This window comes from Theobroma umbraticum, unplaced genomic scaffold (genome assembly GCF_002168275.2).
Source record: "Theobroma umbraticum cultivar Fairchild unplaced genomic scaffold, ASM216827v3 scaffold_34.0, whole genome shotgun sequence".
NCBI lineage: Eukaryota > Viridiplantae > Streptophyta > Magnoliopsida > Malvales > Malvaceae > Theobroma > Theobroma umbraticum.
The window spans coordinates 1,639,146-1,657,176 of NW_018397275.1; the positions used below are offsets into that span (position 1 = coordinate 1,639,146).

Below are 18,031 nucleotides of genomic sequence, written 5' to 3' on the forward strand. Positions count from 1 at the left end.
CCCCATTTTATAAACCAACTATCTGTATTAACATTGTGGCTACCTTCTTCTTTAATTCCTCTAAAAAGCCAAGTTGATCAAAGAAGTGCTTACAAGTAGCTGTCTTCATAAATGAGCTAGCAATGGAAGAGCTAACCATAGAAATGGCACATGCATCCTCTTCTTAGTTTAAAGGAGAAATAGGCTCGTCCTAAATACTGATAACTGAACTTATATGTCCTCGAGCATTTAGATGCGCACGGAGTGGATTATTTTGAATCTTGTTGTTTTTAATCAAGACTTCTCCTACTAATGTTCTCATGTGAAATATCTTGCATATGTTTATGCATTTAGCAACTCGATGACCCACCACACAATGATAATCGCAATAGCATGGATTAGACTTTTCTTTTGCCGATGGGGTCTTGATACATAAGGTAAATTTATTTGTTTGTCTCTAATCCATTCTTGAATGAGTGCCCTTACTTTATCAAGTGGAGCTGAGAATGGAAAAGGTGTAGCAATCTCTTCATCTTGTCTTTTCTTAAAGTTGTCATGCCTTGGCCTTAGGTTTTCGCGAAGTTCTTTTATTTTTGTAACTTCTTCTTAAATTATGTTCACAATCGAGGTGTTCCTCTAGTTGAAACAATTAGCACTTTTTTGCTTAGAGACTGTATTATTGTTCTGCCATACAACTTCAACTAAAATGATAAAAATAGGAAGAGGTAAGTTTTCTAAATGCACCCTATATTCATCGAAAATACCTTGGATGGATACTTTGACCAACTCTTTCTCATCATAAAAATCTTGTATATATAACACACGTTCCTTAAATCGTTATATGTACTCTATAAGACCCTTTCTTGCCTTTTAATGTTTTCTCCCCAAGTCAATAAGGGTAACCTTATCTTGGGTAAAGAAGAACTTTTCTCCAAACGTTCTACACATCTAGCTCCAAGAGTCAACTAAGCCAAAAGTGAGATTAACATACCAAGTGTAGGCTTTCTCAGTAAAGGACTTAGAGAACTCCTTCAGCTTTAAATCGTCATCCAAGCCTGTAACTCCCAAGGTTTCTACAAACTTCATGACATGTTCTCAAGCATCATCGATCTTGTCATTGAATTGTTTGAATTTTGGGCTAGTGTAATCCTTGGGGTATGGTTTCGCGGCTACCTTGGCAGGATAAGGTAGTTTCAGGCCAAACTTTGAGAAATTAAGACTCTTGTTCTTCTAATCGAGCAACTTCTCAAACTCCTCTTATGTGACAAAACTTTGAGCTCTAATGGGAAAAGTTACTATGATGGGATTACCTACAATGGAGGGATTAGTGGTATTGTGGGGTGGGTTGGTCGTGCTCACTCCATTTCCTCCATTTCCTCCATTTCCATTATTGTTGTCCATGTTCATGGCATTTTCTACTAGCATAGATAGAGTTTGAAACGTTATGGCAATTGAGGACGTAAACTGGTTAATGGTCTACATCCTTCGCTTGTTGTTTTTCTCTAACATTTACATCCTTTCTTGGGATGTTGGAGCATTTTCATGAGCTCTTGGATATAAGTGGGAACTGGAGTTTCTTGGTTATTGGGAGAACTCTCCATATCCTTTAATAAAAAATTTTTAGTTAATTTTTCACTTACTGCAATCACTCCTCCCTAGTAGAGTCGTCAACATGTAAAGGGTTTTTTTGGTAAGGAAAGAGGATGTGTTGTAATGAGTGAATTGGGATACGCTAGAAGTGGCAAAGAAGAAAACTAGAGCAATCCTTGAGGTGTAAGTGCTTTGGTGGCAGATGGTGAAGGATAAGAAAAGGTGGAAAAAGTGACAGATTACGACGAATGGGAAAGGCTGAATACAAAGATTGTTTGGAGGTGTCTAAAGAGAGCTTTTAGGATAATCTCTGTTGGGTGTCTAATGATTTCTAATTGCCTTCCAACCTCCCACTCCCTCATATTTATACTAAAAGGAGCACTTTTTTAAGAGTAGTTAGGAGAACACGTTCAATCATGGAGAACGTGCTTGTCATGAAAATCAATTAAATAACGGTTTATGAAATATTTAAGAGAACAACCATGTAATTGGGTAGTGGGCGTAAGTTTTGGGTAAAGGAGTAGTAGCACTTGATAGTGCGCCACATGTGTTCTTAAGGACCAAAGAAAGAAATAAAGGGTAAAGCACATATACTTCAAGGAAAGGTTAAGAGGAAATCCTCTTAACTATCTCTATATCTGAGCCACCAAGCCAAGCTTTGTAAAACATCCCAAATGTGAAGATAACTCATGAACCCTGACACTTGTTCTGAGTTACTTTCACTTCCCAAATAAACAGTTGTTCCATGCTTGTTCTTGGGTGTTTTTGCACTTGGAACGCTCCTAACCACTTTTGCGCTAGGATCGCTTTTAGGTGCTTCAGTGTTCGGAATGCCCCTGGGCGCTTTTTCGTTTTAAACACCTTAGGCGCTTCCGCGCTTGGAACATCCTTGGGCTCTTTTGTGATTAAAACGCCTTGGGCACTTCCATTCTTGGAACACCTCTGAAGTAATTTTTCTATAACACAATACTTCAAAAATAATAGCTAACCAAAATTGGGCATCTACACTCGTTAAGTCTTGTAATGTATACTTCTAAGATAATACATATCAAAAATTGGCCTATTGTTTAGAAAATATCTTCTTTACTCTATTTTTGATCCTTGACAACTTGTTTCTCTAATATGTTGAGTTGAACTCTATCTTGAGTCTAAGCAACAACAATAAGTTCTTGGACGATCTTGTTTAAGATTATTCCAGCAACACAACTAAATGAAGGTAAGGTGCATGCTTAGAATCTTCAAAGGACAGTTTCAGAACTCATTAACAGTTAAGATAGATCATGGAAGCTGGACAAAATTATAGGGAGAATCTCAGAAGAAGCTGCTTCTGCAACTTCTGCTATTCTTATTTGCCAAGATGGTGGAAAGGATAGGATCATTTAGCCAAGCACAGTTGATGGTGAGTAATCTGTGAAAGCTAGATAGCATACCCCAACCAATACATGAGAGGAAGTTACAGAAAGTAATACCTCTACATCACATATTATTGAGGACTCAACATGAAAAGTAATTAGGAAAATGCGAATCCCTGTAAAGAAAAGAAATTTCCTGTGGAGGGTCTGTACTAATCCTATAGCCACTTGTCTAATTTTGTGGAGAAAGAAGGTAAGACGATATCCTTTGTGTCCATAAGCAAAAATGAAGCAGAGTCAATTGAGCACATTACACATGTGATTGGTTTTTAGTCGTCTGGCCTGGCCAGAATGTGAGTTACAAGGTCGACAAGGGAGCAGCTACTGCATTTGATGTGTGGTTGCAATGATGATTAACAAGCAGATGCACTCAGAGCATAAAGTCAGATTAATGGTGACAGTCATTTATGCTCGCTGGTTTATTCGTAAGGAAAGATGCATTTACAGCAGCATTACAGAAGAAAACTCCTGATATCCAAATTGTATTAATTAGAAAGATCCAGAGCGCTGTATCAGAAAAGTTTGAATTTAACAAAAGCAGAGACCAGACCTCTTTATTTATCCTTTCAGCTAAAGATTGCTTGGGCAAAGATTAATCGTGAGAGTGAGACCAAGAATGCAGGAATTGGAGTGGTCGCAAGAGATAAAGATGGAAAATTGATTGGGGGAAGTTGACAGGAAGATAAAAGCTCAAATCAGTCTAGAAGCTGAGGCCATTGTAGTTAAGGAAGTGCTTCACTAGCAGAAAGGAAGGATGAATTTGAAATAGATTGCGGTGGAAACTCACTCAGAAATGTTTGCACAAGGAGCCATTGCAACAGAAAAAACCAAAGGAAAGTGGAGAATTGCTGCCGCTACGATAAGAAATATATCAGCCATAACAAAACAATTTGAAGGCTTTAAGTGAATTAGATTAACAGAAAAGCGAATCAGTCCAAAAGGGAGATGTGCTTCTGGAAATAGGTTAATATGCCCACATCTTCCTTCTTGTATGTTCTGGGCTGCTGCCTGCACCGCCTTAGCTTTTCTCTAACTAGATTTCTAAATCTGTTATGTGCTCTGTATAGTTTACCAGGTTGTTGTCATGGCTGTTTTTTAGTAACCCATCCTGGGACAGTATTAACTGGAAGATCACCAGTTGATAATTGTCTGTTTTTGTAAGTAATAGTTCTTTATAATGAAATGACCCATTTTAATCTTCAAAAAAAAAGATTTCTAAATCTGTACTGAATTTCTCTACAAGTACTTGGATAGATGTTGATGGCTGTAAAATATATAAAGAATTATAAATTTCATCAGTTTTTCTATAAGGTACCTCACTGTAGAAAATCCTAAACAATTTTAAAATTCAAAAGGTAATTTTTCAGAAGCATAGGATTACAATGAAACTAGCAAACTACATTTAAGACTGATCATGGTGATTTAATGTTAATATACCTGAGGGTAGCCTCTTATTTGAATTCAACTGGAAATACATTATAATGCAAATACATATTATTCAGCCCCTACATTATTCCCTAGCTTAGAATTAATAATACAGGAACATCAAATTTATTTTTGGGAGTCCTACTTCACTTCTCAAGACATGGATTTCCTCCACTTGGGAGGAGTCTTACCTCGAACAAGCTTTGCTTTCATATCCATTGGCGTTTGCAGCCCAAAAGCAGCCTCTCCTTCTCCTTCTCCTTCTGCTTCTTGTTCTTCAATCTTCTCAAAAGCACTCACGCTACTCTTAAACGAAGGCTTCAGCCCAAGCTTCCTCCACCTGAAAAACCCTTTCTTCTTATCCAACATTTTCTCCATTTGCATTTGCATGGCGATGCATTGGCTTTGGACCCTCAGCAAGTCCTCTTTCAGCTTCTTTATCTCCATTTGCTGAGCGTTCATTTCACGTTTCGACAGGCACCGAGCAGGGGCGTCCAGCCCTGGGTTTGGACTCCTTGTTCCACTAAACGACCCACTCCAATCTATATGTCGACTGAGCTTGGTTTGTTCCGAGAATAACACTTGAATTACAGCTCGAACAGGTAAACGTTCGTTTTGAGCAGCGTGGAGGGATGCTTCTGGTGAGAGTTTTCGACTGTCTATTAATCTGCAAAGAACCTTCCTATCTTGCTTTGGGACACCAGGATGTGCCTGCAACAATGCAATTTTCGTTTTGTCTCTTTGATTCAATCCGCATGTTAATTAAATAATCCAATGTAATTCATTTCAAAGAACATGACAAGCATTCATGGATTGCTGCTCCAAATTTGTGTGCCCAAATAATCCAAAGATGGAAATGTTTTATTTATATCACCTTTAGCTTTCACGAGATTACAGAACTAGACAGCATAAAATCCAGCTCAAAGAATTATACTGAAGATAAAAGGGCAATCCATGTAAATATAGAACCTTGGCCACCTAAAACTTACAAAACTCTGATGAAGAATCTTTTGCTGGTGACTACTCATCAACAACCTCTATCTCTCCATGGGCCCATATGGTGTTGTTCTGTCCCAAAAAAATTTGTCCATTTCTTTCCCCCTATTGCGGGCCTAATTTTTTGGAGATTACTCATTAGTTTAGAACATGAGAGATTGATATCTAAAGTCTAATTAACCATACATTAACACTCAGAGAGGCAGCTAATTTGGGTACAAACATCTGATCTAATCACTAATATCATAAACTTTTTTGTCGCAATTATGTGTTGAATCCTGAACTTATCTGATGTTTCAAATATAGATAATTTAAGCACTCGAAATTTACTTATTTAAATGTGTTTTTCTTAATCAGCAGCTGGGACTAAACTAAAGAGGATTGGAAACAATATGAACTTACTTTAAGATAAGTGTCAATGGCACGGTACAGGCCATCATCCATGGCACGAGCATGACTAGGAAGAGCTCCACCAAGTGCAATAAACTCATCCAAACTCAAATTGGTATCCAGGGCTGCTTCTGCCAAGTAGCAATCCACAAGCTTAGCTACTTTAACCAAAGCAGCACCACTTCTAGCCCCTTCATCCAGGCTAGCAAATCTCTTCACCAGCCTTATAACAAGCTCCACATCTAACAGAGTGCCGCAAGTGTGACTAAACGATGGAATCATCAGCTCTTTCAGTGAAGCTTGGTCAAGCTGCCAAGAAATCCGTTGCTCCAGCTCAGCCCTGTAGGAAGGTTCTACGCCGACCATGTTGGCCGTCCTGAGAAGGCGTAAGAGAAAGTTGCATGGGACGGAGTCTCTCTCGGGAGGCAAGATTCCCACTAAGGTTTCAACAAAGAACCTTTTTTTCATCCATGAAGCTGTAACACTTTCTGGGGATGATTCCTCGAAATTCGTAAGACCCTTTTCGGTGTTATTACTGGATAAGTCAGGGAGCCATTTTGATGCATAATGCGCTATGATTGAACCGATCAAGTCAGGACGGACCCCCTTGGCCTTAATGCCTGATATGGTCTTGACAAAGTAGTCCATATCCAGGATACATGCATCGTCAAACCAGCAGTCAGGCGCGGATTGGGTTGGTTTTCCTGGGAAAGTGATGGATTCTTGCAAGGCTAGCTTCTTCATCATGGCTTAACAGTAACAGAAGAGAAAAATTGAGGGGAAGCAGGTTATGTAGTGATGCAATTTGAGAAGAATTTCATGTCAGATTTACCTGTAAGAGATAAAAGCAAACGTGGGGAGTAATAGGTCCTAAGCCACATGGCCTAGAATAGGATTTGCAAGGGAAACTGACTAAAACACCCTTGAAATATTTGTTTGGTTTGAGAAGATAACATTGGTTTTTTTGGGGATAGCAGATTATTCACCTGATGAGAAAAAGAGATAAATTGGGATTTGAGATTGAGGATTTAATCTTCCTGGCGTTGGGAGGCCGAGAGGTGAAGATGAAGATGGATATGAAAGGCGGAGAGTGAAGACAAGCTTCTTTCCTTTGGTGAGAATTAAGAAGGAAGAAAGACAAGGTTCTTTAAATGCTAGATTATTCCATCTAGTGAGACCTCATGAACTTATTCCCTGGTTCCGCTAAGGAGAACAAAGTTAATTATAACACCACCCTAGAGTGAAAGTGACCTGAAACTGATATTTCTCTCTCCTTCCATGATGTTTTTGGGATGCAGCTGGAGGTTCACGCTCTACATGGCATCAAAGTCTACAAAAACAGAAACTTCCTATAGTTCTACGTAGCTATCACCCCATTGTAAAGCACAGAGTAAATGAACAATTTGTAGAACTAATTAAAAAGCAACGGTAGTCCTGAATTAAGAGATTTTGTTTTCACAAAGCAAACGGGAAAAGTGAAGGACTTTTATGACTAATCCTTAAAATTCGTGATGACCATGATTGTTAGGAAAGGTACAGTTCCAAATCATATTTTACTTGGAATATCAAATGGGTCATTATATTTCCTGGTCAAAATGATTAAGCCGGCAATATGAATCCAAGGTGGAGGACCAAAACCCAAAACGAAACAACCTTTTGCATATGATGAGACATGCATGAGCCTAAGATAAGGCTCTGTATACTTTTGCATGGCACAGTGAACACGTGAACCTTTAGTTTTTGCTTGGTGATTCTCGAGAAGTCGAAAACTGCAACTCTGGGCAGGAATGGTGCCAATATGCATAACTTCTCTCAGCCCTCCGTCAGCAGTACTGTGTAGGCCCAACAAACCAATCTTGGGCCCTAAGTCCTGTGTTTTTGATGTGGCTGACACCAACAAGCCTTTCTCAGATAAGGTTCTTGAAACCAGAAAATACAGGACACATATTTGAAGGTAAGATGGGTTTCTGAGTTGGGCTGATAGGACCCTGCCTTTTCTTAAGCCTGGAATATCGAATGTGCATAGCTCACGGACACTTGATTGACCCTGAACCTAAATAGTTGCCGACTGATCCTCAACCACAGGTAACCGCAAATCAAAGTAGGACACAGGATTAAGGATTTGCCCTTAGGAAGCTTAAGGATGGTTTCTACCACCAGAATTGTGTAGAAAGCTGTTCTGATGAAACGTTAAATACAAGTTTACAGAACTATCAATCCAAGATATGAAATGGAAGTGTTTTTTTCACTAGTATCATGTATAAACAATTTTAATAAGCAATACTTAAAAAATTTTAGATCAAAAAGGGGTTTCATTTAATGTGAATCCGAATGCATTCCTACATAATACAGTAACTAAACAATCACTAAGCTCAGCATCTAAGGAAACGGTGGACTTCAAAAGAAAAAGAGTCAAAAGAAGCATATTCGCTTTCAGCTATTATTCTTTCTATAAATAAAAATAAATTCTAGAGCAATAGTCACTGCTTCTTATCAGCGGCTTATTCTTCCTGTTCCACAACAAATGGAAGAATTATTTTCTAAATATTGCTTGGAGTTGATGTTTCAGATGAACTTCCCGTCGAGTCACCTGCTGCTGGGTTTAGTGATGAACCATTACCAAGAGAGCCATTTCCGCTTTCAGACACAACTGGAATCTTAACAGCTGCTCTTTCCATCTCCTTCTCAAGTTCTTCTTCCTTACGTAATGCTGTGAATTGGGTATCCAAAGACTTGGCTGCTGATAGCCATGCAAGCACAATCACCAGAAGTACCCCTCCAAGGTACGGGGTTGAATTCGCAAGCGACCCAAAGCTCAAGATCATAAACTGCTGAATCAGTGCGCCACCTGACTTCCCAAGTGGATTGCAGACAACATCAATGGCAGCCTTTCCTTTAACCTAAAAATTGAATCAAATAAGTTATAAGTATATGACCAGAAGGTAGACAAAAAATTCTGAAGTCCAAATTGTGAGTAAAGATTCCAAACCTTGGTGTCCTCGTCCAAGGGAATATAGGCCATTTCTTTGCAAGGATCAAATAAACTGTACTTTGCACTCTTGCTGAAAATGTTTTGCATGGCACCCACATATACAGCTGCAAGAAGAGGAGTCATGCCAAACTTTGCAAGACCCGGTCCAAGTGGATCACCAAATAATATCAAGGAAAAGAAACCAACTCCAGTCAGAAGCAGGACAGTGGGTGTAATTTGGGCGGCAACTCCCCATCCATATTTGTTAAATATAAATTGACTTAGCAGCATCATAGTGAATGTCGCTATTCCAGTGGCAGTTGAGAAGTCACCCATGAAGGAGGAGTATTCATTCGGACTTGGAAACTGCAATATGGAGGGAGAATCATTAGTTAATAAGCCCATCAAGATCAAAAAATTGCGGAAAATAACCAGATAAGTTTACCTGAGCTTTAAGCTTTGATTTCCAGGTAACTTCAACAAGGTTGATGCTAATACCATATGCAACCACCAAAGTGGCAAGATCCCTAATGTATCTTGAAGACACCAAGAATTTCAAGCTCTCCATTGTTCCCATTTTAGGCTTTTCCTGCAAAGGGATTGACAATAAGGAAAACATGATTTCATATATGTTTTGACCTCACAATTTCAGACTGCGTGCATATACCAATACATAATGAGATGGTTGCAGGTATAATTCTAGAATAAGCAGCAAAACTTTTCTCTGCATAACAGAAGGGCTATTCATGCAGTCCTTTCAACCCTAAATTAAGAACTTATGTACCATGTCAAGAAAAAAAAGGATAAATGGTACTATGGTCCATCACAATTACAATGGCAAGGGAATGGGACCAACCAACCTGCTTAATGACCAAAAGTGACTAAATTATGATACGAAATTTAATGGCAATCACAAGACACTTTATGGAAAAGGTTTTTTTCCGGTTTTACTCGTAATATCTTAGAAACTTGAAAGATTCTACTATCTCTTGTAAAAAGAAAAAATATGAATATTTGGAACCAAATAAACAGATCCTGGAGCCTAAGAATGTAAGAAAACAAAATATGATAAACAAGAAGAACAGTTAACCAATTGATTACCTTCTTCTTCTTGCTACGTGTGGGAAGAGGAACAAACTTATTCACCCACCAGTAAAGGAAACAGATAGCAAGCCCCATCAGCACCACAATGCTCATCATTCCCTTTAAGGAGATGGCCCAACCATCAACTCCAGGACCCAAATTTTTCCTCAAATTAGAAAAGTACTTAACAGTTCGACCAGAGAAAATGAGAGCAATATTGGCTCCAAGTCCAAACAGAGGATAGAATCTTTTTGCTTCATTTACAGTAGTTATCTGTACAAAAGAAATGCTACTGTAGGTAAAAACAGCTTTACTTCTCAATCAGGTGAAGACTTCAGACATGCAACTAATGCAGAAAAACTGGAGAAAATACACTAATCTGAAGCATAGAAATACGAGTAATAGGTAGCCATAAACATGTGAGGCAATTGCTACAATCATACTTTCTGTATAAATAAACAAATACAAGGTGCAAATTCAAATAAGACAATGAAAATTTGGATTATTAGAAGTAAGATTGATATATCTTCTTATTGTTTTCCCTTTCTCTTTTGCTTCATACACACACCCAGAGATGCTGGGAGGCAGATCATCTAAACTACAGAATTACAACTCAACCACGATACAGGTTATGAAATCTCAGCCGAAACAAGTTTCTTATTTCTCGTGCATCTCTGGAACTTTCTTTTTCAATTCCCTATAAGGTTTTGTTTACCAATATAGGGAACAAAAGAATGGTCCAGCAAGAAGAATTTTCAATTAAAAGAAAGAATAAGTTTACATCAGGAACCACTCATCTATGAAATATAGTTACAATACGATTATATTTGGAAAACCTTCAAAGTTTCAATTCGAACTTTTTTTTCATTAAAAGATCATATAGAAGGAACAATTTCCTAGGTAAGGAACACAGCAGGATATGAAGAAAGTACATGGATGTGAAGAGGGAAAAAAAGGAAGAACTTCAGTCCCACAAGTTTGTCCAAATGAAATCAGCAGGCCTATCCTCCATAATCTTTTTCTATATGCCCATGCCCAATTGTACAGTAAGCAAAACATTAAGATCACTTTAAAGTAGTAAGCAAAAGTTACACAGCAAGAATTGCATTCATTAAATGTAAAACTTTTAGCCCTATTATGCCAAAAGTAGGACGGAGATTTCCAAAACAACTTTTAGAACATGTGCTGATTTACGAATGAAAAGCAACCAGAATTAACCAACAGAAGCAAAATCATTGATGCAAACATATCATGGAACATGCTAACTAGTTTTAAAATAAAGAAAGTGAGCATACACTATCACTTCTGGTTACCTTTACATGAAGAAGACATTCAATTATAAATAACAATTTCAACTGTAAGTGATGCCTACATATGTAGACTTATTGGCAAAAGCATAAACAAACAAAACAACAGAATAAGAGAACTTGATGACTGGGATTATATAATCCTCAACAAGTTCAAATTATCCAGCTTACGAGATAGAAACGATAAGGAATCTCTAACATGAGATCTGCTTGTTGAGAAAAATAAAATAGAAATATTCCCAGCATATCAGACTTAAAAATTTTAATTAAAAAGTTTCTAATTCCTGACACCAGAATCAAAAATTCAAAATACATAAAACCAAACGTGCTTAAACAATGATGCAGATAAATCATTGTCCAAAATTCAATTCCATAAGATAATATAAATCACCTGATTAGCAAACCCCCAAAATAGAACAGAAATCACCACACTGCCCCAAAGTTCAGCCATGACATAAAACAAACAGAAGCTCCAAATCCTCATAATAGCAAGAGGACCAAGAAATCTTGGTCCAAGAACCGCAAGAAGCTTATCAGCAAGGGCATCAGGGTGTATGTAATTGCTGAGCGGATACAGCATAAACCCAAACGCACCAAAAAAGGCTATAAAAGGAAGAATAACAGTGTAGAAAAGAGCCTGCTTTGACAACACATTAGCCAGCTTTGTGTATAACAACATGAAGCCAACAGCCATAGGTAAATTTACCCATGTCTTTAAAAATGGTATAATTTCTGCACTGCTTCCTTTAGCTGTCACAACCAAGACATCCTTTGTATCCCTAAGGATTGTGTAATTAAAAAGGATACAAAAGAACATTAATCCGAGTGGGATAATCTTCTTAAGAGTCACAAGCTCAATACCCAAGAATTTCGGCTTCTCCGTTTCACCAATTTCGCTAAACAAAGGCTGCCCATCAGCCGCAGCAGCAGCCTCAGCCTTGCAGATAAAGTTCTTTCCTTTTGCGAATAAGCCATTTGGTTTTGCTACCACGCTTGGAACTTTTTTGTAAGATAGAGATAAGCCGCCTAAGGGTTTCGAAGCAAAAAGCCTCTGCTTTAAGCCTTGAGAGGGGTTCAAAAGGCTTCTAGCTCTGGTTGGGTTTGGTGGTAATGAAAGAAGCCCTCTGGTTTGTAGAACAGCTTCCATGTCTCTCTTAAAAGGGTCCTTGAAAGAACTGAGAACTCAAAACCCCAGAAGAGCTTTGACTTCTGTCTAGAACATAAGAGAGACAGAAAGAGATAAAAGAAAGGAAGGAAGATAGAGAGATAAGGTGGCTAGGCTGGCGTCCGGAGAAGATTGTTTTCTCAAAGAGAGAATATGGGCATTAAAAAAATACCCTTTATATATAGAATGAACAGAACCCAAACCCTAAGGGGCAAAGGAAAAAAAATAAAACTCTTCTAATCAAAGTTAAAGAGTTAGGACCCTTTTGAGGTCTGCAAAGAGAGAGAGAGAGAGAGAGAGAGAGATTGCTCTTAAAAGGGTCTCTAAGAAGAGGTTCAAGGGGTGGCAGAGCGGTTAAATAAGAAGACAAAATTTTGCAGATTGGAAGGGAACAGATGGAGGGGAATTCACTGAATCATGAGAAACTGTGAACACATTTAAAAAAAATTAAAAAAATTTTTTAAAAAAAAAAAGGGGAAAGTGAAAAGCGGGGAAAGTGAAGGAAGTAAGAAGGGATGGGTAGGGTGACAGCCCACACGGGAAGGGAAAAGCATCCCAAGTGTGCACAATTACAATCTCACCCAACGTGCAACTTGCTCACCATTTTGAATAAAAATATCTGTTCGGGGCTTTTTCACATTTGGAGCTTGGAGATATTTTCCACTTTATTTTCCGCTGCCCTTTGGGTGGACCAGTCGAAGGCACACCCTGATGATAAAGTAATTGTGTGCAAGGTCCACCTTTACCAAGCCAAGTGGCACGATTTTAATTATGCTTTTATATTTTTTTATCATATTTTTTCTTTTTTCTGTTATTCCAATGGATTTGTATCTATTTCTTTATTTAGAAAATTAAGTTTGTGTATTTTATTATTTATTTTCTCCTATTTTTTAAAAAATAAAAAAAAATAATCCTCGATTTTCTGTAGGGCCTTACACAATACTAAACTCTGAATGCCAAAGCAATGCTAAAACCTAAATCTGGCCAACAATTTTAGGTTTGAAACGACATCCATTCCCCATTTAAAGGGGAAAACAAGAGTGGGTTTAGACCCACGAGTTAAGGGATATAAATCAATTGAATTATCAACTTTTCTTTACTTTGTCTAAATTTAGTTTTATAAAAAAAATGGATAATTGCAAAAACTAACAAAACAAGAAAGAGAGTTTAAGTCCACTTACGTATTATTTATTAAAATTTTATTTTAAAGTATTGAGTACTGTAAAAATTTTAAAATTAATTATGAATAAGTGTATATATATATATAATAAAGAAAATAATTTAAAAAATTATATTTATTAAATGAAATGAAGAATATATAGTATAAAGTGAAAAGATAATTGTTCTTTAATTTAAATTCTCAATATGCTTCTTAATAATATATGTTTTTAAATAAAAAGTATATTTTTCATGAAAGAGGTTGGAGTCAAAGATCTATGACTTTTTTTTTAGTATTCTTTTAAAGTCCAAATTTTAAAAATAATGAATTTTTAGTAATTGAGTAATATAAAACTCATAAATAGTATATAATATTATACACTTTTGATATTTGATCAAATAAAATATAACATATCGATTCGTATCGATTTTTGTTAATACTATAACATACGATTTTGCTAACTATGTTTACAAAATCAAACCAATGTTGTAATCCTTTTCATATATGTACATATGATTTCTATTTTACATATATATATATATATTAATTTTGCTCATATTTCCAGACTTGAATTCAAAAAATTTAAATATTTTCAAAAATGTATAATAATCAAGTTAAATTAATGATTATTATTAAAAATGGTAAGATTCATTCATCTCTTAATTGTCTCCAAATGAAACTGTTTAAGGATATTGCCACCCGTGAGCCACCGTGGAAATCACATCTAAGTCTATGACATAGTATTGTAATTTGATTAGGAGACAACGATTACCATGCAATGGAGACTGAGTGGATCTTCACCCACCGTTGATTGAAGGTTACAAACTCCAATCCCCTCTCCCCAGAACATAAAAGAAGCCAAATGAAATTGAAGTGGCCGGTGGCAATGTCTGTGCAACATTGATGTATAAGTCAGATCATGGAACCAAACTACGAAATAATAACCGTGAATTTCAGAGGGGTGAGGGCTCCATTTGTGAAATAATTTAAATGTAAATCTTGGCTGTCACCCAAACATTCATGAGCTTACCTAAGGTAGCAGCCTACCAACATGTTTTTTTTTGGTTTATTAATTGTATGATCAAACATCCTTTTCAGAGAATAATTCATTGCAGTCTTCATCAAAAACCTGTTTCTGCAAAAAATCAAACATGGGTATGCCTTTCTTGTAAGGTTCATAGTTCAAAATGAACACGATGATTCGTTAGACCAAAATTCTCCAGGTCAAAACAAGTGGCTTGCAGCTTATATACTTCTTTGTAGGAATAAATAACCAAACCCAATTTTTTTTATTAAAAGAACAAAGCAAAAAATGGAAAAAAAAAAAAAAAAAAAAAACAAAGGTTTGCAGGATGCAAATGGAAGGATGTAATCTATAGTTGATTTCTTGGTCCAGTGCATATAGGTTTGTTCATTGTCTTTGAATAGATGGAAATTCATCAAAATACCTCAGACGCTGCAGGAAAATGACTCATGGGTTGATGCAAATATGTTTAAACAGAGAAATTGCATGTAGAGATTCATGTAATTCATTTGGTGGCAGAGTAGATATTGTGCACGTCTGCAACCAACTTGGTCACCTACCGCCCTCTTGATGCCATGTTTTCAAGTGTGGGACAAAACCGAATATAAAATAGCGACAGTTTTTACACAGGCCAGCCAGTGCTTCGTGTCCCACTCAAAGTTCCAAGGCAAAGCACAACCGTCCATGATTTTTTTTGGCTAGGCCCTCAGGTCCCAAGGAATTTATAACCCTTGATCTGCTCTCTCTAGCGCTGAGCACCATGTTTTCTTGAGCAACTTGCATCCCGAGGGAAGAGCCTCTGTTGGGTTATAATGGACTTAATTTTCTTGGTTTCGTAGCTACTTTTGTTTACCACTCCAAATTTGCAAGAGGACGGTGGGAATTTGGGTCCAAAACAACTGGTTTCAATCCATGGGTTGGTTGCAATGGTTCAGTACTCCTCGTCCTTGTGGCTGGTTTTAGTCGTCTTGATTGATCTCCAAATAAGGTGGGGGGATCAAAGAGATGGAGTCTCGAGTCCTTTGACTATTATTACAAAAGGGTTTGATTAAAAGCCTGATGGCGTAAACATATTGCAACACGTGAATGAACCGTCAAAGAAGAAATAAAAGTGCAAAATTGCAAAGGATCTTTTTCACTTGGAAAGTCATCTGACGTAGCGTCTACGGTTACGTTAAGCCGCACGGTGATGGGGATATGGCGTTGGCAACGGCGGATAGAGCTCTTGCAGGTCACGGACGCTGTCGTCCTAAAGTTATAAACCTTGGTTGCTTCAAGGTCAGCAATGACTGTGACGTCCCCCTTTGTTACTTGTGGTTTCTCAAATGTCAAGCCCTTCCTCTCTATGTTAAGCTTAAATGGCAAATGCTTACATTCCAAATAGGTTTAAGCACAAGATATTTGATAAAGCTTGAATCAATTTGATAACATTAAATTTAATTTATTTTCTATAAAATTTGGTAAAAACTGAAATATATATTAACTATTAATAAAATCTTTAATTACTAAAATAGTTCAGGCCATCCGTGTGAGATTGATTTCTTCGATTTGTTAATTCATTTTCATGGTAAAAAAATCTTAGATTCAAGTATCGGTAATTCTTTATTAATGTTATTTGGATTGTAAATTTTTTAAAAATATAAATACAAATATTACATATTTATGTCTTAATTTAAAAATTAAAATTCTTTGTTTGTTATTAAATTTCATTATAACAAAAAGAGAAATTCATTCCATCTATTATATGCATTTATCATCGTAAACACATAAAAATCGAAATTTATTTTATAATGATAAAATTTTTTATTTTCAAAACTTCATATATAATATTTTCAAAAACTTCCAACAACTTGACCGAAAAACAGAGGTGAGGGTAATGTATCTCATGGGTCCCCCAAATTTTAATAACTTTTTATTTATTATATATAATTTTTTTAAAAAATATTTTTATTTATTATATTTATTTTTATGATATTCTCAAAATAATTTTTTTAATAATCAGTACGAATAACACTAAAACATATTTTATTTTTCAAAAACAATTTATGAGTTGATGAGCTTAGACAAAGAATGATAGAACTACTCATTGCCATTGTATGAAATTTTAAAGAGGTAAATATTTTTTATTTTTTATCTTATTTAATAATTTATATATTTAATTATTATATAAAATTTTATATATTATATTTAACTTTTTATTTTATATTTAATATTTTAAATTTAAATAAAAATATTAAATATTTATTGTATTAATTTTTTAAATTTAATTAAAATATAAATAAATTAAAAATAATTAATAAAATTTTTTAAAAAATAAATATAATTCATTTAAATAATTTTCGTACACTTAAGTCATCAAATTGTCCAAGCGCAATTTTAAAACAAAAATATTAATTAAGTTTAATATATTAATTTTAAAAAATTTTAATTTTTACTTTTTCTGTCTTTGACCTCTCAATTTAGCTCCGTCCCCAGTTAAAAAGATCCCAAACGGTACGCCTAAAATTTGACCAAACAGCAGTCAAGGATGATTAAAGAAGACTCATAATAGGAAATCAAAAACAAGAAGCCAGAAATAGTGTACATTTCAGGAAGGATACCGGAGTTGGCAATGAAGGGCTCAAAAGCACTGGGGCATACCCTAAAAATATTCTACGACCCAGGACGGAGGACAAAAGGAGCGATGCTGGTCCATCCACGTGGCTAAACAAAGAAGGTAAGGAAGGGATGGCTGGCAAATGACAAAAGCTCCCTCGAGATTTGAGACCACGATGCCCAATACAGGGACAGAAACGGTATTTTGTTGGGACACGTCAGGTTTCTTGTGTCATTATTTCTCATCATTAAAAGGGTTTTGGGTTGGGCCCGACGCATCGCTTCAGACTTTGACATGTCATTTGGTTCCGCGCATGGGACATGGCTTCGCCTTGATTCAACTGGTGTATCTTTGAACTTCTATTTTTACCAGCATCTTGGTTGAGCTATTACACGAATCACAAACCGGCAACATTCAATAACAGTTTTTTATCTATGATTTTTTATTATACCATAAATTTTTATTTTTAATTTTATAAGTCATACTTTAAACTAAACTCTCTAATTTAACGTTAAGATGCCGAGGACTTTTAATATATGATATTACAAATATTTGTTTGATATAATATTTAAAAAATAATTAAATTATTTAAAAAAATTCAAATAAATCTTTTTACTTTTCTTATGTTCAATTAAGTTTTTATATTTTTATGTTGAGCTAAATAACTTTTTATATTTTTATTTTCAGTCAAATTAACCTTTATAATTAATTATTGACTTAATTAAAATATGCATTATGATTCTACATTACGTGGCAGTGACGTGGCATATTAACATATCATAATTATTGTTGATGTGGCATATTAACATATCATAATTGATGAGGACTTGATATGCTAATTTAACATAAAAATATGATCATGTGACATTTTTCACCTTCCACGTCAACACCATATTAATGTCATTTGAATATGTTATTGAATAGGAAGTTAATC

At 35.8% G+C, this 18,031-nt stretch overlaps 2 protein-coding genes across 2 annotated transcripts; both read right to left on the minus strand.

Annotated features, from left to right (window-relative positions):
• Positions 1-4,368: 4,368 nt before the first annotated feature.
• LOC110427448 (coleoptile phototropism protein 1-like) lies at positions 4,369-6,971 on the minus strand. The gene is made up of 2 exons (XM_021442980.2): positions 5,805-6,971; positions 4,369-5,117 (listed from the first exon to the last, which is right to left on the minus strand). Exons 1-2 carry the CDS (start codon positions 6,537-6,539, stop codon positions 4,560-4,562), a joined length of 1,293 nt encoding a protein of 430 aa, XP_021298655.1. The 5' UTR covers positions 6,540-6,971; the 3' UTR covers positions 4,369-4,559.
• Positions 6,972-8,084: 1,113 nt separating this feature from the next.
• Positions 8,085-12,781, minus strand: LOC110427398 (plastidic ATP/ADP-transporter-like). Its single transcript, XM_021442901.2, has 5 exons — positions 11,545-12,781; positions 9,865-10,119; positions 9,209-9,352; positions 8,782-9,129; positions 8,085-8,692 (listed from the first exon to the last, which is right to left on the minus strand). The coding sequence occupies exons 1-5, from the start codon at positions 12,298-12,300 to the stop codon at positions 8,333-8,335; spliced, it is 1,863 nt and encodes a 620-aa protein (XP_021298576.2). The 5' UTR covers positions 12,301-12,781; the 3' UTR covers positions 8,085-8,332.
• Between the last annotated feature and the right edge of the window lie 5,250 nt (positions 12,782-18,031).

Bases quoted from the DNA above. Each gene is read 5' to 3' on its own strand.
- LOC110427448 (XM_021442980.2), bottom strand. From the start codon at position 6,539: ATGATGAAGAAGCTAGCCTTGCAAGAATCCATCACTTTCCCAGGAAAA. The intron at 5,118-5,804 runs GTAAGTTCATAT...GCATTGTTGCAG, and splicing joins CCATTGACACTTATCTTAAA to GCACATCCTGGTGTCCCAAA.
- LOC110427398 (XM_021442901.2), bottom strand. From the start codon at position 12,300: ATGGAAGCTGTTCTACAAACCAGAGGGCTTCTTTCATTACCACCAAAC. The intron at 10,120-11,544 runs GTGATTTATATT...TCTTTTGTACAG, and splicing joins TTTGGGGGTTTGCTAATCAG to ATAACTACTGTAAATGAAGC. The intron at 9,353-9,864 runs GTAATCAATTGG...ATCCCTTTGCAG, and splicing joins CACGTAGCAAGAAGAAGAAG to GAAAAGCCTAAAATGGGAAC.